General features: G+C 39.3%; 4 protein-coding genes across 4 annotated transcripts in view; 2 read left to right on the top strand and 2 right to left on the bottom strand.

The window, feature by feature from the left end:
• Positions 1-1,193: 1,193 nt before the first annotated feature.
• Positions 1,194-5,573, top strand: LOC149103984 (uncharacterized). The gene is made up of 5 exons (XM_089274028.1): positions 1,194-1,483; positions 1,606-1,771; positions 2,767-2,938; positions 3,759-3,807; positions 5,075-5,573. The coding sequence occupies exons 1-5, from the start codon at positions 1,375-1,377 to the stop codon at positions 5,137-5,139; spliced, it is 561 nt and encodes a 186-aa protein (XP_089130154.1). The 5' UTR covers positions 1,194-1,374; the 3' UTR covers positions 5,140-5,573.
• A 543-nt stretch (positions 5,574-6,116) lies between these two features.
• LOC149103983 (uncharacterized) lies at positions 6,117-8,529 on the bottom strand. Its single transcript, XM_089274032.1, has 3 exons — positions 7,524-8,529; positions 6,955-7,120; positions 6,117-6,371 (listed from the first exon to the last, which is right to left on the bottom strand). Exons 1-3 carry the CDS (start codon positions 7,622-7,624, stop codon positions 6,246-6,248), a joined length of 393 nt encoding a protein of 130 aa, XP_089130158.1. The 5' UTR covers positions 7,625-8,529; the 3' UTR covers positions 6,117-6,245.
• A 32-nt stretch (positions 8,530-8,561) lies between these two features.
• LOC110057675 (uncharacterized) lies at positions 8,562-13,890 on the bottom strand. Its single transcript, XM_089274015.1, has 7 exons — positions 13,754-13,890; positions 12,338-12,652; positions 11,295-11,547; positions 10,678-10,798; positions 10,076-10,187; positions 9,918-9,953; positions 8,562-9,828 (listed from the first exon to the last, which is right to left on the bottom strand). Exons 1-7 carry the CDS (start codon positions 13,772-13,774, stop codon positions 9,028-9,030), a joined length of 1,659 nt encoding a protein of 552 aa, XP_089130141.1. The 5' UTR covers positions 13,775-13,890; the 3' UTR covers positions 8,562-9,027.
• A 55-nt stretch (positions 13,891-13,945) lies between these two features.
• LOC110057703 (lipopolysaccharide-responsive and beige-like anchor protein) overlaps positions 13,946-22,814 on the top strand; it is a 49,093-nt gene continuing 40,224 nt past the window's right edge. The window contains exons 1-10 of the mRNA XM_020764290.2: positions 13,946-14,245; positions 14,524-14,628; positions 16,192-16,318; positions 17,422-17,522; positions 17,987-18,082; positions 18,530-18,651; positions 19,198-19,336; positions 20,159-20,275; positions 20,615-20,761; positions 22,700-22,756. Coding sequence (XP_020619949.2) covers positions 14,018-14,245; positions 14,524-14,628; positions 16,192-16,318; positions 17,422-17,522; positions 17,987-18,082; positions 18,530-18,651; positions 19,198-19,336; positions 20,159-20,275; positions 20,615-20,761; positions 22,700-22,756 — 1,239 coding nt within the window. The 5' untranslated portion in view covers positions 13,946-14,017. The remainder of the gene's footprint in view (positions 14,246-14,523; positions 14,629-16,191; positions 16,319-17,421; positions 17,523-17,986; positions 18,083-18,529; positions 18,652-19,197; positions 19,337-20,158; positions 20,276-20,614; positions 20,762-22,699; positions 22,757-22,814) is intronic.

Below are 22,814 nucleotides of genomic sequence, written 5' to 3'. Positions count from 1 at the left end.
TAAAATAACATTTTGTAAGTGACAATTGTAAACTGTGAATTTAGCTAAGTATAGGTCGATTTTAGTGTTGTGTTGTAAATTGTAAGTTTTGTAAGGCATAATAAGTATTCTGTAATTGTAATCTAATATACACAGAGTAAATAATTTTTTTAAAAAAAGTAAAGAAGTCCTGATCTACTTCCGTTATTTTCTGACGCTGAAGTCTGGGGGCGGAGGGGGGTACTCCTTTATATGGGCTATAAACTTAAGGTATGTGCGGCCCCATAGGGTATGGTTTTTCAGTCGTTTTGCTCATGTAATTCTATGACAAAATTCGTTTATCGGAAAAGTGATGGTATTTACTTATTTTATTATTATTATTATTATTATTATTGTTATTATTATTATTATTATTATTATTATTATTATTTTCAATTCCTGTTTGCAAAAAAAACCCACAAAGACTGTAAAGGGAAATTAAAAACAGTGAACGTTTCAAACGGTACGCAGACGCTCTTAGGGCTCGTCGGACTAACCCTAAGAGCTGGTTCCGTAAAAAACCAAGCAGACAATCTAATTGGGCTACGCCAATCGTATAATTTATTCCAGGATTCAAGATTATTCGATCTAAAGAGGTAATACAAAATTCCATTGAGAAACCAAACAGACGATCGGAATATAAACGCAAACCTAAGTTACATTGTTTTAAGCCTGAGTTACAGTACTAAACTTACTTCTTTGACGATGTCCAATCAGATTGTTTTGCGGTTTGTCCAGGTCAGGCAACAGATAAACAGATTTGAAAACAGCAGAAAACGGGTCAGCGAAACAGGTCAGCAACGAAGGCGTTCACAGTGAAAATATCTGGACAAAAAACTAACTTATCCAAGCTCAAAGGTCAATTGACCGTATCGGTTACGCGACTAAATGTCAAAGAAATATCTCAAAGAAACAAGGGATATTTTTGGGTTTAAGATGAGGGAACAAGGAATATCTCTAACATTAACGGGAGCTTTGACAACAAATTTTAGGGAACAATGGAATTAATTATTGGCGAACAAGGGAGAAAAAGTGAAATTTTCAAGGACCAAGGGAACAGACCTTGGTCCACCCCTATTTGTGTGACCACCAGTTAGTTCAGTGTTGCGTGACAATTATTATCTAAGACAAACAATAGCTTGCCCTAAATAAATATCATATTATCATTTACGCATTGCCATACATTAGCATTTCAGTATCTACTGAATATAGGCATTCTCCCGTTGCCGAGGAGATCGAAGACGAATTTAGGGGCCAATTGCATCGTTTTCTACCGTGCATCAGCAAAACTGTTCACAATTGCTCGCCACAATTAGAACCGATATGAAGTAGGCGATAAGCAAAGAGGTTCTCAACATGAAAGACACTTCAGAAAATTACCCATCTTCACGGCAGTCCGTGCGTCCACTGACTACAAACGATCGCCCGACCACAACTCGCCACAGCGAAACGCGACCATTAACAAGTGAGTACAGGAATGAAATATGCCTTTTTATCATATCATTTTTAATGTTTATTCGCACAATTTAATTGCGCACAAGATACGGGGAGTCAATGACTATTTGTTTGTTCTGTTTCGTATGCCAGATGCTGCCCAACAGACGGCGACCGCAGACAGGCCTGGTATGAGACTAACTTCACTTTCAGCACTCTACCAGCCGGCTTTCAAGCCTTATTCCTTCAGCCACATGTACAACACAAAATACAACGCTGATTTCGAAGGCAGATACTTGCCGCCTCCTTTACCAATCAGGTAAATTGTTCGTTTGCTTCTTATCTAGTGAAGTATACGAGGACGACACGACCGGTTGCCATAGTAACGGCAGAGAAGTCACGCTTTTGAAAACATACTTAGATAGAAACTTAGATAGATAGAAACTTTATTAGGAATGTCATCAACCACCTAGCTGGGGAAAAACTCCCCTACTAATACGGGGACATAACAAAAACGAGTTAAATTAGAAGAAAAAAACCTATAGCTATTTACAATAGTAAAATTTAAATCCAAGTTAAAATATGTTATGAGACTATGTACAGTGGATTTCGTAAGATTTCAAGCAAATTACTCGAAATAACAGCTCGGAAGGTTATCGCGTAGAAGTTAATAGCAAGTCAGCAAGTCTCATTACCTAGCCGCGAGCGTGCCAAAACATTAAATCAGGAGATTCGTGTGCAAAAACTTCTTTAAAATTCTTTTATCTAAACACGCGAGTTTCTTGTACGTCCATCTGCGTCATCGCCTGTACGACGCGTTTTTTGATGTTGTTGTTGATACAACGTTGATAAACGCTTGATTAGCGTGTCATGAGGGTGACCATATATAACTTGCAGGACATACTTTAGCGAGAGAGCGCATTTTGATCGCGGTGAGTGCCATCTTGGATTCCGAAAACAGGGGAGGAGGCCGGGGGAGGAGGGGCGCAAACCTCTTCACCAGACCCCTCCCCGCCGCTTAGCTCGTGGGCCGCGCGTGTGGGAGTAGGATATGAGTGACTGGTATTCATGATTCAGCTGGAGATCCTGGCTCGAAATCCTACATTGCTGCTTTGAGTCACACGCGCGGCCCACGAGCGAAGTGATCCGGCGGGGAGGAGTCTGGTGAAGAGGTATGCGCTCCCCAAACATGAGGTTGTTTTCTTTCGCCCTGCTAGGAAATGTCAAAAGTGTAAAATGAATTCTTTTTTTGGTTTCACCGTGGATGGCCAGAGAAAGTGAAAAATAAAAGTTTACCAAAATTTTGTTTTCCAGGGTTTCTACTGCCAATTATGCTCCCATCAAGTACAAATTCGGTTCAAGCACATATCAACAACACTTCCAAGAAAGGAAACCATTCTCGACAGCATTTGTAATACCATATTCACGTCACCGGAGCAACAATCCCCAGCCAAATATGGTTAAATCCTATAATTATCCGGATGGGGTAAGTCTGTACTCGCTGAGACATTTTAGCGTGTAGTCGATCTGTTTTCCTCAGTTCAATTTGAAGTGTGACAGCAGTGACAGACCAAATCAAATCTTGATGTTCGCTAGGGCTTCGCTAAAAGAAATCTCAGCAAGTCAGAGAGAGCGTTGTACAAATTCTGCTAGAAATGTGCCAGCAAAGTCTGCAAAAGTTACTGTGCATGAAAATTAAACAATGTTGGAAATTAAGCAAACTTTCGATTGTAGCTGGTACACTTATTGCAAAAACACATCACCTCATTTATATGAGTGGGCAATTTTTTTTTTTCTCGCGGCCGCACAACCCGCCAGAAGCCAGTAACGTACACTGACCGAGGAATTGGTCTTTTTTAAAACAACGGTGTCAGAAAGATCTAAATTTCACTATAGCGAGCAAAAAATCACTTGGTGTAGCCTGAATGTGAGTCTTCTTCTCTCCGGCTTACCGTTATAACACATGTATAAATGAAGCTTAATTTCTGGGAGTACGCGCCAGGAGAAGACGCCGGGCTGAAACCAGGTCAGGTTTCACGCAACCTTGTTCCCAGGGTTTTCTAAGTCCTGGGAACGAGGTTGATGTGTCACCAGGTTTGTTATAGATTAGTGTTCCGCATGTTTTGTTGGTTGCACTCGTAGCATGTTAACTGTCTCTACTTTGTCCGACACTGAAACAAGCCAGCCAGTGAGTTCCCATCACTGGCTTATTTCCTCCTCGTTTTGGAGGAAAATTGAGATAAGAACTTAATCGTAAGTTTGTCTCGCTATGGAAATCACTGATACTGAATTAATCATTTAAACAGGTGAGGTGGATTTGGAATCCGTCCATGTCGTCTGGAAGGAATGCCACAGGTAAGGAAATATAACTGGTTACAATACAATTCGTAACACGTTCATGATTCTACGCTATTGTCTTGCGACTGATAGTATTTAGAGTTGCTGAACAAGCGTGAGATGGTTGGATTCAGCTAAACGCAGTCTGCACAAAATCCAGTCCGACAAACAAATCTGAGTGTCCCTATAATGGAGATGGCTGATAATGGAGATGAAAACGGAGGCTTCATTCTGAAAACGCATCAAATGTTTTCCGTCCACACTACGCTGGAGGAATTTGAAAACGGAGGTTTCACTCTGAAAACGCCTCAAATGTTTTCCATCACGCTATACGCCGGGGGATTTAAAAACGCAACAATTGCCCGTCATTTTGGATTTGTGTTTGAGAAAAACTCGGTCAGGAAAATAACATATCGTGACGCCATCGTTTTCGAAAAGCTCCGTTTCAAAATATTTTCCGTCCACACGAAAATGAAGAGCCGGCGTTTTCAAATTCCTCCGGTTTAAAGAACGTTTTGGTAAAGCTCCGTTTTCACGACGGATTAGTGTGGACGGTAGGCCTAACCGTAGGAATAAAGCTGCGTTTTCAAATTCTTCCTGCGTAGTGTAAACGCTGCCTAAGTTAACTGTCCTTGATATAGAGTTATCCGTATAATGGAGATGTCCCTAAGGAGAGGTCCGACATACACTAAAAGCAAGGAGTAGTCAAGACAGATTCTACATGCACACGGATCATTAAACCAACAACAAGAGTCAAATATGAAATGTGAAAGTGAATTAATCAACATGACGCGAGCGTGGGACAAAGAAACTCAGAATTTTTCTTTGTCCCACGCTCGCGTCATGTTGATTAATTCACTTTCACATTTCATTACCGAGCTTAAAATTCACCATCTTTATTAACTTATCACTACTCACGATGAATTCGATAGCGTTGATCCTAGCAGTATGCAGGACACCTATCATATATGAACTCAGTTAAATGACCTTACTCTCCATGAGTTCTCGTAGCTCAGTGGATAGAGCGCCCGCCCGGTGTTCGGGAGGTCATGGGTTCGATTCCTGTCGGGAACTCAGAATTTTTCTTTGTCCCACGCTCGCGTCATGTTGATTAATTCACTTTCACATTTCATTACCGAGCTTAAAATTCACTATCTTTATTAAAACTTATCTTTAAGAGTCAAATAATTAGGCTTATTTTTTGTAGACGCGCCTTACATGAAGTGGCTTGATTGATACGGAATTAATAATTATATTTTTCCTTCTATGCTGACTTCCTTCACAGCTGAATCGCAACGCAAAACTCAAGAACAAAACAGTCCGCGATATCATCGATGGTACTCAAGATGACATAGGGTCAACTAACAGATCATCAGAATAGCATTACCATATGGTATACCTACAGCTATCTTGATTTAAACCCAGAAAAGTTTGGTATCGGTGGCAAACGTTTGAACATCTTTGCTTTAAGAATCTATGAGTTTCCAATTTCAAGAATTGCCGGCGTAACGGACCTAGAATTTACTTTGTAGTAAGGTCGTATTCCCATCCGGAACCGAAAAGAGTAACACATCGTAGAAGTCTTTCGGAATAATTTTAACATAACTTCAGTTTGTTATTGAACGACACGAAAGAGAAAAAAAAGTACTAAGAGTTTTGTGAATTTCTTTTAATGATACTTTTCTACTCTAAACGCAATGTAGAAATTTAAAAGTAGTCGTAATGCGACTGAAATATTAAAATGTATTTTTTATCGTCAAATAAAAAAGAAACAACAACAACAACTCAGTATAACTATGGATCACGCATCACTCGTGCTTGCTATCTTTTGTATAGATATATAAGATAGCAAACTGGGCTTCAGCTAATGATTTGTCCGTATATTGCTCCGATGACATGGTCCCCCTCTCAAGCCCATTAAAATACATCTGCGTTTGCTAATAAAAACGCGAGTGTAGGGAGAAGACGATCGAGCTTTCTACAACGGCAGTCTCGTATCCAGTCGCTATTTACGGGTCAGATTGGATTGTTTGAAACAGAGAGTGGTCTGGATCGAGTGAAGCGTGGGGGGAGTTATGGGAAGAGGCGGGAAAAAAATAGCGCTGTTTTTCCTTCGACCTTTCGCGTGACACCTCACGCACCTTAATTCACCCTAGTATCCAATCTTCTCTGCCCAAAAAACACGTAAATAGCGACTGGGGACGAGTCTCTCCCACAAGCTCTTCCGTCTAATCTTTATAGGTGGTTCTTTTCTACGACAGACTGTGCATGCTTCATGTATGAGGGAATTCTAAAGGGCGGTAGTTAATTTTCAATTTTCCATTCAATTTTCCCCCTTTTAGCTTAACTCTTTGCTAATCCTATGCATATTCAATCCTTGTGAGTTTGAAACACTCTGAAAAGACGGGGCACTATAGGACGGATACGGGAAATTCGAGGGAATTATTAATGAGGAGTTATCTCGTAAAGTCCAGCTGATACGAAGTCCGGTACATTTTGCTGACAAGCCGCGCTAGGATTTCTTCTTCCGTCTCATGACTGTCAGATTGCTGAACTGGAAATGGCTTCCACACAGTGATAAACTGTGAACAGATATGTAACAAAGATTATAGATTAGCCCGAATAACCACCGAGTCAACCAGCTTGAAGGTTTAAGACTTCCTTTTACAGGAAAAAAGGACGAGGAGGGGGAAGAGGAGTGGTACTACCCCAAAGTTTGGGTGGGTGTGCAGCGGGCTCAAGACGGACATAAGTGGAAGGCAATAGTGGACGCCCTATGTCCTCCCCCCACCCGCGTGACCAAGAAGATTAGATGTGCGGCGCGCACCCTGAAAACCTTGTTAGACTCGAGTCTTAGGTGAAATTAGTCACAAAAGAGATTGGTTACTTGGGACCAGACCTCAATTCTCAAGGGGCGAATAACAATAATAAAAAAAAATAAAAAAGCACAGCCGACTCCAGACCAGAGTGTGCAGAACATACTCTATTTCAAACCGAAATGGTCAAAATCTTTACTTTTTTCAGACTAAGACGAATCAAAAGCCATACACTTCACTCTCCCGAAGCACACATATATTGGTGCATCGGATTAAAACACAACATTTTGGACTATGTCTAAGTGACGTCAGTTATAGTTTTGTAAATTAAAGTCTTATTATTGCCCACCTCTTCTGGTAATTTGTAGGGGTAGAGAACATTGCCAGGATATGAATTGAGAATATTTCCCTCTCGAACTCTTGGCGGGGTGCGTCTACGTAGCGGTCTAGGGCAAAAATCGATGCTGTAAGAAGACGAACCTAGTCTGTACGGACCTGGTGGGGCTTCTTTACGTCTACGAGAAAAAAAAAAAGAAAGTAATGAGTTGTCTGGAAATGTTGTCAGACCACTGATAAGTCATTTTTTGTGTTACGAGTCACAAACATATAAATGAGTTAGTTGGAAAATATTTCAACAAGAAGCCGCGCCGGATATTCCTTCTTGGTTCGAGTCAATGCTGCTGACACCAATCCGGAGTTCTGCGGCGTTGTGGCGCAATCAGCTCCAACATCAAGATAGACCAGAATGACTATCCCGGCCTGAAATATTGTACTTTTTCTAATTAGACAGTCTAAAACAGTTCAACAATTCAGTTTTAGTTTTGTAATGTTTTTGAAACACCCCATAAGCTGCAGAGATTTAAATTCTTAATCGTGCTTACATTAAGGCTGCATGTCTCCGTCTTGTTTCAAACTTACTTCGTACTTGGAGCGGCCGGACCATACAGCCCACGATAACTTTCTCTAAACGTTGTAGTCATGGGAGCGACTGGCGGAGGTTGCTGTAATGAGGTCCCCATAGCGTTCCTGGCTGTGTATATATTGGGTACAAAACGTTAAGAGCAAATTACATAACCATTGAGTGCATTGGAATTCTCATCTTCTAACAATCGCCAAGATTTGACTTTACCTTCCTGGACTTTGGTGATTTTGTACTTTCCAGTTAATTCACGTTTCTCACCCGGAGACCTTGAAATCGCCGGGAGTTTTTCGACTTGGCATCCACCTGTTGAAGTTTTCATATGTATTATTGAGACCTGTACAGGTAAGCTTTTCCAGTTCAGCCCTGTATGATCGTGTGAGAAGCGAAAAATTTAACGCTAAATAGATATGTAAACGTCGAAAGGAAAACCGATTTAGTCCTGCAAGGTTGTTTTCTATGTGTAATTCGTGGGGGTTTCGCTTTCCACTAGCATATTTAGGAAGAGCTTTCTGCAGACTTGCCAAGTACACGACAAACATCATCTACCTGTGTTGAAAACTCTCAGTTCTCCAGATGTTGCGTTTATACCAATATTCGTTTGAAAAAGATGCGGCAATTTTGAAGTCGATAACTTCATTCTGTTTCGAGTTTCACCCGATCGGTTAGTCCATCGCCTTTAAAGCTCCGTTACTTATATTCACCAACTAAAATTGCATGAAATCAGTATTCAATTAGTCATAAAAGATTAGTTCCTTGTGTTGAAATCAGTTCTCTCAAGGGCACGTCCTTTAGAAATTGTACTTTGTTAGTTTAGAGTGGAGTTAAACCCTTTGTTCGATCGAATGAATTGATCAGCACCGTAGACATTGCAATTGTTGTTTGCAGTTCAATTAAATTTGCCTCAACACGATTTATTGCCACTGTTCTTTCGTGCCTTGCAGAAAGTTGGTGAACCGTCTAAGTTTAATTTAAATGGAAACTAATATTCTTAAGTTCCGTTCTAGCTAAATAAAGATAAAATACAAAACAGAGAGTTCATGAAACAACCCTTTGCTTTAATCCTCGTTAGTCTCATTAATCTTACAACACAATTAACACAGTGGTGGAAAACACTGCACACTTCACGCTCTTGTGTTTACAGGCAGCTGTTTGGTATCGTCTTATTTTTACTTTAGAAGTCACAATAAAAGTTACAAAAATGTTTTATCGTCTAAAAAATTATTTGCATTCACAATAAAAACATATAAATTTTACAAACAATGTCTTAAAACGGGAAAGTAAAAAGTAAGACTTAATTGTTATTTTTTATCTTTTTTTTAGAAAAAAGTTTCCGACTCGAGGTTAGATTAAAATGATTTGAATTTTCACCCGTATTGTACGCAAACAGAAAACAAAACTGTTAAAAATCTTACAAACTACTTCTAAATAAAATATCTAATTTGACAGAGGATGACACAGGATTATTTACAAAGCTAGAGTAGGTACTTCTATTTTTCAGTCCTATTTAGAAGCGTTCTCTCGTTTCCAAAATTCGTCTCTCCGTTTTCTCGCGCGTTCAAGCGTCTCGGACGCAGTTGACGCTCGACTTGACATGGCGGACACCGACAACATGTCATCATCTCGTCCCCCTTCACTACCCCCCACGCTAGCAGGTGGGCTGACACGAGGGCGGTCTGGAGGGGAGATTTCTACCTTGCGAGGAATCGCCCGACGGGGAGGTGTATACGACCGTGCATCATCCCCTAAACCCACACTCGAGGCTGGACTAGACGGACGAAAGTCCCTTTCTTCTCTCGGAGGAGCACCATGCTCGTTATGGCCGGCTTTGCTGTATGTCCGCGAAGGAGAGGGTTTCTTTTTCTTGGAAAGCGACAGGGACTTCTCAAAGCTATCGTTCAAGAGATTAGTTGTCACATCGAGGTGATGCCGTCGGGAGTGTCTCGCGTCACGAAGCTCTGGGGTCGGCGATCTGCCCCGCTCAAGAACCATGTCTTCATCATCGGAAGTCGCCTCTGTCCCCGAAGCTGCTCGCCTGTCCCCGGATTCTCTCGGAGAGCGCGAACGGTCTTCGGTCCAAGCTTCGCGTCGTCTCGGAGGTGATTCGCTTCTTGTTCGGGATGGGGGTTGTCTTCTTCGATCTCTGCTCCTTTCCTCGACTGGAGAAAGAGAGCGTTGAGATTCGGAGCGAGAACTCCCGCGTTCTGCCTGTTCCCTGTTCATGTCGTCAAGACGCTCGCGCGAGAAGTGTGTTCCTCGCGCGTGGTGGGCATGGCCATAAGCCTCGTTCCGACGCTGTATTACCTGTAATAATAGAACGCTCAATCAGATTCAGGTTTCAGACTTTGAATTCTTCTTTAAACTTATTTGAATACAAAAGAAAGAAGACAGACCTCATTATACCAATCCGATGTTCTTTTCTTTTCGTCCTAAAATTAAATTGAAAGCAAGAATTAGGATTTATTTCAGGAGATAAGGAGTGATAACAAAACTGATGAATTCGCATTCTTTTACAGTTCCACTTAATAACCCAGGGTAATAAAATACTAACCATTACATTATAGGTTGCCTCAGTACTCACTGGAGTTTCAATCCACACTCCATCAACATATTTGAACTTTGTTGGTTGGGTGAAGCGGCTTGAATATTCTGAGTTGAAAACCCTGAAAATGCAAAAAAGTGGCATCACTTTCGCGAGATGAAAACAAAACTGAGATCAATGTACATATGAAAATAAAGCAAAAATAAATAAGAAATTTAAACAAGGGATTGGCAGTACTGCTATTTAGTTGGTTGTAATTCACTTCCGCTAAACTTTATGTTTAGTCAATCCAAAAAAAAAAAACAAAAAAACCACCATTCCCACAGTGTGTGTATGAGGGTATGTTGTTACTTTGAGGCTGGGTACAGAGGTGTTGGGTAGGTACAAGCTTGACTGTCTACAATAAAATCTTACATAGTAGTTTCTTATTTACACTCTTAGGTGAAGACACTGACCAGTACAACGAGAATATACAGGCTCTTGCTTGAGAACACAACATAAGGATTGTGGTGATAAGCACTAAAACATGGACTCAAGTCAAATGCACTAACCATAGGTCTCTATTTGCCCCACAAGCAACTAAATAGAGTAGAAATCATGGAGAAACTTACTTTTGTTCGCGTTCTGGCGATCTTAGGTACTGTGAGTCATCCGACGGTTTAAGAAGTCTTGTGTCCCCAATACTTGTTGCACGGCGAATGCCTGCAGGAGGAAGGCGGTCTGGACTGACTCCTGTTGGAATGTTCAGGAAAATTGAATGAGAATAAAATCTAAAGAATATCATCCTTTAAATAATGCCTTAGAAAATACAGCCAATCAGAATACAGGAAAATTTTTAGAAACAACACAATGTTTTTTTAAAAACATGTTTCACTGGAATCTTCTAAAAATTTTAACATCCAGACCTTTTGGCAATACAGGAAAACCTTTGTATATTCAACTGTATTATATCCAACTTTCCCATCATGTGCTACGAGTATGTTGCATTGATTGCGTTGGCTAAAAGCCCATGTATATACTGAGAAAACACAAGTGACAAGAGGGATATTCCGCTGTATACCACGGGAGAGTGTTGCATTAAGTTCTATTTTATACCATGTCGTAGGAAATACAGTGGCCAATGTGATCAATGTGACGTGTGTGTAGTGCATGATGGGAAGCTTCATTGCAAGCTAGTTCCAGTCCTTTCCAGTCTAGTACCGAGAATACGAATATGGTATACTGATACCTTCTTTCTTTCCACCAACTATTTTATGTGGGCTTTGCTGTCTCTTGGGTTTGCTCTTCTGTGGGTTCTTAGACTGTTTCTTGTAGTCGACAAAATCCTTCTTGTAGGTACTTTTCCTGTTTATTCTATCTGGCACGTAAACAGGTTGCTTTCTATTTTCACGTTGCTCTTTAAATATCTTTCTCTCTGCTGCAAGGATTGGTGTCTCACTTCTGTGTAGCACTGAGTCTCGTGTGGCCTTTGTGCTTTTTTCCTGAATTTACACAAAAAAATCATTCTAAAGTGAAGGGTACTGATCAGGAAGTGAAAAGAGAGCTTAATTTTCTTTAATTTTCAAATAAAATAACAACACATCTAGACATGCATTCTAGTATCACAGTCTTACACCCTACTCTATATTAACCCACTGATGCCTGTGCTGGCCGTAACAACTGTTGACCTTTGTTTCAGTTCTGATGTCATCACCTATGACCCAAATTGGCATCACTTATACTCAAGTTCTGTAGGAAAAAAAAAAACTTTCCAATGATACCTAGGTCAGAGCGATTGGGCCAACTGAGCCTGAAATATGCACAAAGAAGCTCAGAAATTAGAGTGAAAAACTCAGGGCAAAATTTCCCTCAACTACACTGATGGCCACTCTGTGGTAAGAATTTCCTGTCTCGATGATGCTTTCTCAGAGATTCCTGAACTGGAAGCAAGCCTGGAAGAAGGTCAACAACTGCAGCAGAAAGATAGGAAAAGGAGGAAAAGCCTAAAGATGTAGGTCACTTTCTCATCTCGTCGTTGGGTTACAATCTTGAAATTTTGATTTCTGCTCATGCCCTGGCTAAAATGTCATAAAACATGATGCTAGTGGAAAGAAAGGTATGCTGTCATGTTGCAAATGCCTTTTTGAGTAATTTGGCTCATACAGCAAGGCTGAAAATGTCCAAAATGTCCAAAAAATGGGTTTTTGCCAAAAAGCTCCAGGTATCAATGGGTTAAGCAGATACCAACTGCAAGCTAAAGACAGTATTATAATAATATTGTAAGCACTCTACCTCTTTATACTGTCTGTTTGGTGAGCGAGACCTGTGAGAATTTTCATCAGATTTCAACCAGTCTCTATCATGCTGTTCTTTTACAGTTAGAGTTGTGAAAATGTTGTGGTTCTTTTCATATGGTACAATTCTCTTCCTTTGTAGTGGTGGTTCAAGAGTTGAACCCAGTTGAGTTGAAAGCAATCCTGCCCTTGGAGTAGATCCATTACTATGAACACCATTGTAACTTAAGGATCTAGTGACTTCCCCCTTTACTGTGTTTGGACGTCTGGACTCAAACTGTTTGTAATGTGAAATGTACTCTGATTCGTATCTCTAAAAGTTGATATAATAACAGAAGAAAAATGAATGACTTAAACAAATTAAGGCTAACTTAGAAACCTGGGAAAATGAGATGAGAAGGTGGGACTTAAATTGGTTTTGCACTTTGATATGCTACATGATGGATTTGTCAGTAATTTACATGTCTAGACTGGAGCCTCTTGTGTCACTGCCCTAAAGACAAAATATACCTGCAGTTTTGTTTGACTGGGTACATTATTAGTTTTGCCAATATTATTATACCACCAAAACCCAATGCAACAGCATTTTAAATGGATTCTGTGGATAAATTTCCTGCAACCGGGTACCATTCTACACAAATTGGAAGGTCACATAGGTACGGAGTGAGGAGCCTCCAATAAAATTTTCATGTGGTTCATGCAGTCAGTCCCAGGTTATTAATTCTCTCTCAACATGACATATTTAATGACATTATGTCTTTCTGAAGCAATTTTTTTCTTGTACTTTTTCAGTACTTCTGACAATAATTTTTGTCCCTTACAAAAAAGTTATACCAGGTTTTAATGGATACCTGTCATTTCATCCTAATAATTCTAAACAATCCCAATTAAAATGTGTAAACGTGATTGGATCGCTAGGAGACATAAGCTTTATGTAGACAAAATGCACTGCCAGCAACTAATTAAGAACTTACACGACCAGATAAATAAGATTTGTAATGGTAAATTTTGCACCACGTTTAATTATTATGCGCTAGGCTAATTAGATCATCGATTCTCACGTTAAAGCTTCAAGAAACAAGTTCAACACCTCAAAGTCTGACTATATGATATAAGCCAAGTATTGAGCGGATGTCCTTTGGCACAAATTACAGCAAATGTAGATATTGAATGAAATGAGTGTACCATTGAATTGCCGTATATAAGATATTACCTGCCGTATTATATTGCCGTATATAAGATACTATGAAACGCAAAAGGTTTCAGAATTTGTAGAAAATATAAACGTTTCCTTAGACGGAGGGATTTCAAGTGTAAGATTGATTGATACTTGTTCAAAGGCACCAGGTTTATGTAAACAGTGTAAACAACATAAGCGTGCAGTTGTTAACCGTAGTAAATTATTTAGGCTTACCTTGGAGCGCGGCGCTGGCATTTCAGCGAAGTCAGGTCTTAAGATCAATCAAGGAAAAGTTCAAGCAGCCAAGAAGGCCATCTATTAAGAAATCGAGGCCAGAAAGGACAGTAAAACGCCGCGATCCCGCGATCGGCTTGAAACCACGCTTCGGCTTTCGCGTATACTTTGGCTCTTGACAACCGAAGACGCGCTCTGATCAGCTGATAACGAAAACGAGGCAATCGCAAAGGACATGCGCATTTGCACTCAAAATGAACCAACATGGCGGATTCACCTGGCGAGCCACCATCTAGCGTCTCACAACCTGAACAAGTCTTGGCTCAAAAAAAGAACAATGAAAGCAGAGACAGGAAGAGCAATGAGAGAGAAAGATCCCTTAATGCAGTGAGCGCCGCGGCGAGAACAAAGCTCTCGCAATTAATCCAACTGGCCAGTGAGGCTGAAGAGCAAACTGATTATAAGAAAGTTGTGGACACTGTCTTTGACTCGGTAGGGAGAGAACACTTATGTTTTTTATTTGTATATATGTAAACGGCGCAACTTTCTGTGTAGTCTTCCTAACATCCACGGTAAGTCTTGGGAGTCTACGTGAGCTTTACACGATTATATTAATATTGGATCGTGAAAAATATATTTTTGAAAATTAATGTAAGCTTATTTTTTTCCGCATGATCTGCGCGTAAGATGCTGATTACATGTCATTTTTCTTTGTGTTGATCGTCAATCTGATCGTAAATGTTTACATTTATCTTTTCTCGCGTTTTCAGCTTGTTGGCGGTGTTTTCGACCTCGAAGCGCGGTTCAACATCAAAGATTCATCCGATCTAATAATATTATTGGAGCTATTAGAGCACTGCAATGTATCCTTGAAGGTACGTCAGCTGAACTCCCCATTTTAACTGATATCACGCCCGCGCGCTCTAGTCTGTCACAATCACTACTTGATATTTGCTTCCTTTTACACCTGATTCGCCAACTCGTGGCAATTTTTCGACATGGCCTTTGTCATTACCAAGGGAACGGAGCGGATGAGGAAATATGGCGTATTTTGTGGCTTTAATAATGATCACAACAGTGGTTGTCTTTTGCTGAAGAGTTAGTTTCCCGTCTCCGCAGGTGTCTTTAATTATATCCTGATCTCGGAATATTTATATTCTCGTAAAGCCACTTTTTCTCTATTTGGAGAAAGAACGTGCAGAGATATTTTTTTTCAAAAATTATGTAGATTTAAAACAAGTTTGTAAAAGTCAGGACATGTTTAAACGCATTGCATGATTTATCTTGTAAAGATCCTTGATCGCTCAGTGTACAATTTCAAGATGTTCTTCATTTTCTATTGTTATCTTAAGTGACTGTTTTTTCCTACGAGTTTTTATTTTGTAATGGAATTAACACTATATATTTTTGTTTGGTGGCCATTGGGTTCTTGTAGAATGTTTTCTTTTTTATGCCTCTTAATATATGGTTACTTGAATGTGTATAGTTCACATGTAAATAAAGGCCAGTTTACATGTAAATAAAGGCCAATGGATTATTAATTTTTCGAGCAAAGATGTTTAAAGAGTCTACATTGACAACATTTTGTTTTGTGTACAGACACAGATTTTCATGACTTGAAGGAGTGTGAGGCATTGGGTTATTCAAACCTTGTTAATAAATTAGATGGGTATCTGATACGCAATATGTCTTTTTGAAAAATCAGTTGAGAGAAAAATTTCCCTGTGTAAACAAAAGAATTGGACAAGGTCTTTGTTTTACTCCTTACCTATTTTTAGTGTGTAGTCAACCAAAGTAAACAGACATGCCAAAACTCTAATAATTTGGTTCCCAAGAAAATTTGGCAAGGTTTGATTTCAATGAGAGCACAATGTGCAAAGAAAGTTGTGTCTGATAGCCTGGGAGTAGTGGATTTTTTATTTGGGCTAAAAGATCTTTTGTTTGCTTATGGGCTAAAGAAAATTTTTTATTATTATTGTTTTAGTTTAATTTTAAGTTAATTAATTATACTTCTAAGAATTTGTTTGGGCTGGACAAGTGAGAATGAATTTTGGTCGAGCTCATCTTCGTTTCACATTGTAACTTGACAAAAAGGGACAAGTCTAAAAATTGGTTTTCTTTCCACCCTCGGCCTGGCAGACATGCACTGTAAACAGTGGTGTCACAGCATCCTGCCGCAATCAGCTCTCCTCAACTTTGTTTGTTATTTGATGTTAGTGCCCTCCATATATATTTACAACAAACTGCAGGCAAAGCACCCTGTTGCTACAAGAAATTATGTGGGACTTTATTAGTGGTGTTGTTTGATGTTCAGTTACTGAAAGCAATTTGCATATGAAAGCTTATCGCTTATCTTATGTTTATGTGAATGAAAATGATGCTTTGCAGAAGATTAATGTTTATTGATCTCTGTGCTGTTTTTGTAATACTTTTAATAGGTTGAAATTTTGGGATTGCTCATTGCAATCTTAAGAAAGAGCATTCCTAACTTGCAAGCAGCCACCAAAATTGGCCTGATTGAAAGAGTATTATGCCGACTTTCACAGGAAAGAGAAGTTGTAGCAGGTGAATAAAATGATGTTAAGTGGTTGATTAATGTGCCTGCACCTATATATTGTATGATAAGGTGTGGTACTGTGTAAACTAGTATGGTATATAATGTAATATCTCAAACATGGCAGACCATGTCTTTTGTCTTAATTCCAAAATTAATACCGAGAACAGAGTTGAAGATTTAATACACAGCTGGTTATTTTCGATGAACTTCAAGGTGTTTGGAAATGTGATGAAATACTGTCTGGCATGTTTGATATATTGTCTCAATTGAAACTAAACTGATGAGGACATAGAGAAATAAAATTATAAAAACCTTTGAGTTATTAGAAACTTAATGAGTTTCAGGAGGTTTGGTACAATGCATCAGGGTTTGGCATGCTGTTTTTAAAATGGTTCTGGGAACCAATCCAGCTACTGTTCCTCTGCACTGTTCACCCTGTAGTGCCCGAAATAGCAACTGAAAGATAAACCATTTCTGATTTGTCTTAGGCCTCTACATGTACTTATATCCTTGTGCAAAATCTTTCAGATGAAAATGAGTTTGCATATTTCCATACTTGAATGATTTCACAAGAAGACCCCCTTTGACCTAGAAGCAAATTATGCAACTTGAAAATGGCCTATTTCTTGTACTTTCTGGATGTATATCATCTGGCAGTTAGAGTGAGATCTCTTACAATGTAAATCATTTAACTGCATAGTGATACTTCTTTTCTTCTCATCATTAACCTTTTGATAATGAATAGAGGGGGTAAGTTTCCAAAGAAACTGTGGTGCTGCGTCGGTGGGGAGCATAACAAGATAATTTGGTTTTATCAACTGGGTTGATAATGTTAATTGGCCACCATAAAGAGATTCAAAAACTGGTGTTTCGAGCATTAGCCTTTCGTTAGCCCTTCGTTTGCATTCGCTCTGACGAAGGGCTAATGCACGAAACGTCAGCTTTTGAATCTCTTTATGGTGGCCAATTCACATTATCAACCCAGTTGATAAAACCAAATTATCTTTTGATAATGAATTTATTTAGATACTGTACACACTGTATCTAGATACATAATGAGAGCCAGAATTGATTCTTTTGGATTTTGAATTCCTTTTCACTGTGTTTTCAGACAAGTTGGTAGAGCTCCTTGGCATCTTATCCAGTTACAGTATCACAGTAAAAGAGTTGAAGACATTGTTTGCCACTTTGAAAGGAATAAATGGCAAATGGGTAAGTAGAGGTTTTAGTTGCGTGAAATATCAGTCTAAAAGCTTGTTATCAAACATCGTTGGTATAACCTAGCCAAACCTCATCTAGAGCATGTTTTCAATAATATAATTGCTACTCAGATTTCATTCTTGTGCTCAAAATATGCTTACTTGCACATCTTAGTAGTTCTTTGCTGATTACTTACTAGAATCTACAACTGACATCACTGACATCAAGGAAATATCAAAGACCTGAAATACTTTCAGTGGTATCACACATGCCCCAGACAGTATAGAGCTTTTGGCTCAAGCCCTTCCCCTCTGTCAATGGAGTAAACGAATATTAAGGTGCAGCACCAACCTCTATCTTTTTTATATGGTGGACATTTTCAGAGTGACACTCTCATAGCATATGCGCTAAAAGAGACGGAGATCTCAGAGATACTTACAGTTGCTTTGTATAAACCTATTTGTTTTTATTGATAGCCCTGCCATACAGTCAAGTTATTGACTGTCTTGAAGCTGATGTTGGAGAAACATGGTCCAGATGTTTACTTCAACTTTTCTGGTCAAGAGGGAGGAGTAAGTGGCTATATGTTGTGCATGTAAATATAAATGTTTGTTTCCAGGGTTCAAATGATTCAGTCCCAGAAAATATCCATACCTATCCCATATAAGGTTGCTGGAAATTCTTTGGAGGTGGGGTTCTCAAACACCAAAATTCTAAAACTGAAATATGAAGCTAAACTGGAATTTCCAGTAGGGTGGGGTATTTAAACCAAAAAACGTTTCTATAGGCAGGGCAAGGGGGTTGGTGAGGGTGGTTTATTTGGGAATCTTAATTTTTTCTTTTTAGTTTTTGTTTAATAGTGATTATTATGTAGACAATGTAATTATTTTTTATTTTTTTAAGAAAAAAATTGACCAGCCTTCCTCACTACTTCTCTCCATTTATCCCTGACCCATTTCCCCCTGCTTTATAATCAGGCAATGCTCACAGTTTCTTTGAATGTATCATTTAATTTACAGGCCATCACTTTGCCACCCATTTCAAAATGGCCTCTGCAGTCTGGGTTTACCTTCTCAACATGGCTGTGTCTTGATACATCACACTTGGCAAATGCAGAAAAGTGTAAACCATACCTCTACTGGTAAGTGGACATTGTTAACAGTTCTTGTTGAGAGGAAAGACGTTTGACATAGTATCAGCATACATAGTGGAGGTGTGGTTGCATAATGATTAGCTCTCTGGGCAGAGTCAGTGCATTTTGTTCTTGGGCAAGACCCTCGCAGTGCCTCTCTCCACTAACATGTATATAAATGGGTACTGAAAAATTAAATACTAGGGGTACATGTAACTCTGTGATGGACTAGCATCTCATCCAGGGGGGAGAAGAGATACTCCTAGTTGCTCATGCTACAGAAACTGGGATAAGCTCTGTATGTATCCATGGGCCTCTGGCCTGATGGAGGCTTTACCTTGGAACATATTATTCCAATATTGCGTGACCACAGATAGAGCTGAGGTCAAGAATTAGCCTTTTGGGCATACAGATATTCTGTGGCCAGCCACAAATCTTGCTTTATATCATGAGCCTACCTCATAGCAATTTTCCAAATGTCTGGGGAAAAGGGGTAATCTACATGTATAACACTTAACGTTTACAAGTGCAATGATTGTTTTACTTTTATTGCAGTTTTCGAACTGGAAAGGGTGTTGGTTACTCAGCCCATTTCTCTGGCCCCATGCTTGTCCTGGAATGTGCTGTCAAAACTGGAAAACGAGAAAACAAAGTTCTTCATCATCTGGTTAAGTTTGAATTTCACCCTCAAAAGGTAACTACAGTGCCTATATTAATTAACAGTTAAATTTTGTCTCTTTTGGAATTTTTTAACCTGAACTGGTCTCTGCCCTCAACCTAACATTAGTTGGGAGGCAAATGAATTTTGGCAGCCATGGATTTTAAGTGGTTTTCATCTAAGGGTGCATTCCTTTGGGGTGATCTGGATCAGGATCAGTGATCCAAGATCACTCGGATCATAGTTCATCAAAGGAACCGATGATTCTGTGACCAGAGTGGATTCATCGGTTCCTTTGATGCAACATGATCTGAGTGATCTTGGATCACTGATCCTGATCCAGATCACCATGAAGGAACGCACCCTAAGCCTTAAAGTAAAACAATAGTTTATTGTATAATTTTTTAATATGGTTACCAAAGAATTTGAAACTCTGAAACCTGAATTCTAAGTTAAACTGAGTATTTGGCCGAATGGCATATCAATTCTGTGCTGCGAGGTCTTCACAAAATGACAGAGAAGGAAAATATCTCTTTATTCCGACCTCACTCACTTAAACAACTTTACTGACTTGATGTTATTGGAAAAATATTAAAAAAGTCTTCAGTTGGCGGATGTTCTGAATTGTGCCAACCATGTGTATTGCCGGCATGTGCTGGGCTAGACTGTTTTTTTTTTTTTTTTTGGATTGGCTCACATAAACTCACTGTTTGTGGTGCTGTTGTCTGTAGGATTGTGTCAACAGGGATATACAGTGGTATAAGAAGATTATCCTCATCACACTATTGTTGATAATTAATTTGTTAATCCTTTAAGGGGAAATCAGATGATGATCATTGTAAATTTTTATGTTTGCAGTGGTACATGGTCACAGTAGTTCACGTGTACAACAGATTTCATTCCAGTGAGATCCGATGCTTTGTCAATGGAAAAGTAGTGTCTACTGGGGAAACAACTCTTGTACATGCTAATGAGGTAAATTAACACAAAACATGTTCGGAAATTGCTTCATTGTAGTGAAAGCTTCCTGGAGGCAGCATGGCTGGGTGGCTGGGCTTGAAATCCAGAGGACACAGGATCAAGTCTCGTTCTGACCTCTAGCTGTTGTTGTCACACCATTTTTACTATTTTATATTAATTCAATTCTATCATGTATTTCAAACTTGATAATGATGACATGGAGTCATCGAAACGTCGTTCACTTTTCATATCGCTTATTTTCATTCTAAAGTGCTTTACGAAACCTTGTACTGTATTATCAGAAATTAGATACTGTACGATAAACTTCTAACTATAAGAATTCCTTTTTGTTAGCCATTTGACAAGTGCTACATTGGTTCATCACCCAAGGCTGACATTGAAACTGTGTTCTGTGGCCAAATGGCAGCAGTGTATGTTTTTTCTGAAGCTCTTAATGCCCAGACTGTTGGTGCCATACACAGACTGGGGCCTGGTTATAAGGTGAGAAGCTTTTTGACACCAGCAACTTATGTCGCTTATTGATAAATAAGTTCATTGACTGAGTGAGTAAGACTGTTGGCAGTACTGGTAGTAAAATTGACATCCCTTCTGGTTAAACTTAATATTGATTAGTATTTAGCACACATATACCACCCCATAGATTATGGTGCTTTTCACAAGTTGCGACTGGTTAACCTAGAGGTGACTTAAGGTTACAGTATACCTTCAGATCGGCAATTTTCTTCAAATTTGGATTTTTGGTTCAAAGTAATGGTCAAAGAGTAATCTCTAATTTCTGAAAACAAAATTGAAAAAAACTCAGTATTGGCGGAGAAATGGAGGTTTTACGTTACGGCCGGAAGTAAAAGTTCCCTCTTGATTGACAGCCCTATAACGTGTACGCAATCAACCGAGACTACTTTCGCGGGAATATATGGATACCACGAATTGGCTGGCTACTCAGATCCAAGCATTTTTCGTATTAGATGTAATTCTATTAAGTTATAAGTAAACATGGACCACGGAAAACTCTGTTTACCAGTTCGAAAAAGCGAAGAATGAATGAAAACACATCAATGAGTGAAGAAGCGAAAGTTGGCCTCACGGATGAAGCTATAGCTATCGTATCAAGCGGGCAAAAAGATCGAGTCAAGAGTAGAGAACGATTCTGTAAAAGTTTGGGAACTCGACAGCTATAACAGCGACGTGTACATTGACTCTTTTGTTGAGTCTGATACCGATGAATCGCCCAACTCATTGAGATCCATTGGAATATTATCCATGCACATTTGCTCCGCCGCGCTTTCTTTTGTTCAGTTTGTTCTCGTCGCCCAGCCACTCTAGCGTTCGTATCCTTTTTCGTCTTCCCCATTTTGCCAGACCAGCTTCAAGAAAAACCGAGCTACAGAAAAATTATCTCTCCGCCTTGAGCGCATTGTGAAACACAAGGGTTTTTTCGAGATTCACGCGTAAATTTCACTGCGAGTTAATGGTAGTAAATTTTCCAAACGCGGATTGGCTCAGTGATCTGAGAACCCAGTTGAAGGCGTTTGTGGGCGGAGTTTGTTTGCGAAGCAAGAGATTTTTCTTAGCGCTGTTTTCTTGAATAAATTTTTTCGCTTGAAGCAGACACTTTAAAGAGTTACAACTCAAAGGGAATTTGTTTGATTGCCCTCAAATTTGGACAGTAGCTAGATTAACATATAAAAACCAAAAACGTGTCTGCGAATTGTTTATTTCGAAATATTTTTTCTCCGAGAGCAATTTTTGTACGGTCACTTCACATTTTTTAAATCCTATTTTGAAAATGTTCTGTAACTTTTTACTGCAATTGAATATGGCAAAACGCAGACACGCTTTTTTAGCGCTTTTTGTCCTGAAACCGAGGAAAAAAATAAATTGGCGAAAAACAAAATTCGCTTTGACTTGTAGCTTCCAAAAGGTGATTAGGACGCTCGCATTTAGTGGCCGTGAAAAAATCGGCACGTCATTTTATTTCAAAATTTTTGGTATGGTTTGATAGCCAGCTCTATAAGCTTTAATTTGATATAGGGGTTTAGGTATCTACAGCTTAAACCGGACGCACTACATCGCTTGGACATGAGACACCCCTGAAGGTATACGGTAACCTTAAGCAAAGTATTATTCACCTCCAAGTAAAGATTTTGAAATTTCCAACGATTTATCCGTTTATTGCTAGAAATAAAGTAATTTTTTGGCTCACTTGTCTTTCCGCTTGGAATGCGTGAAATATATGTGTGTAATAGAACCTTATTATTTACCTCAGTGCTGGTTAAAGTGGTGGATATGTACCTCGCTGCCTTGTGGCTTGGTGAATCTCCCCTTCTTGGACCACAATTAACATTGATAAAGCCACCACAGTGCCTGATCTTCTGCTGTAATGTAAAATATAATATTGTTCCTTTCACCTTGTAATAGGGACAGTTTAAGTTTCATGCTGAAATTGACACTCCACTATCCGAGCAAGACAGAAAGGTACTGTACATTCATCAATAGCCTTGTATTAAAAGAAACTGAGGATGGGATTCAAACC

The sequence above is a fragment of the Orbicella faveolata genome, unplaced genomic scaffold (genome assembly GCF_042242905.1).
Source record: "Orbicella faveolata isolate gen_17 unplaced genomic scaffold, um_ofav_v1 contig_35, whole genome shotgun sequence".
Classification (NCBI taxonomy): domain Eukaryota; kingdom Metazoa; phylum Cnidaria; class Anthozoa; order Scleractinia; family Merulinidae; genus Orbicella; species Orbicella faveolata.
The sequence above is the reverse complement of the archived record's forward strand: the minus strand, read 5'-3'. Positions and strand labels throughout refer to the sequence as shown.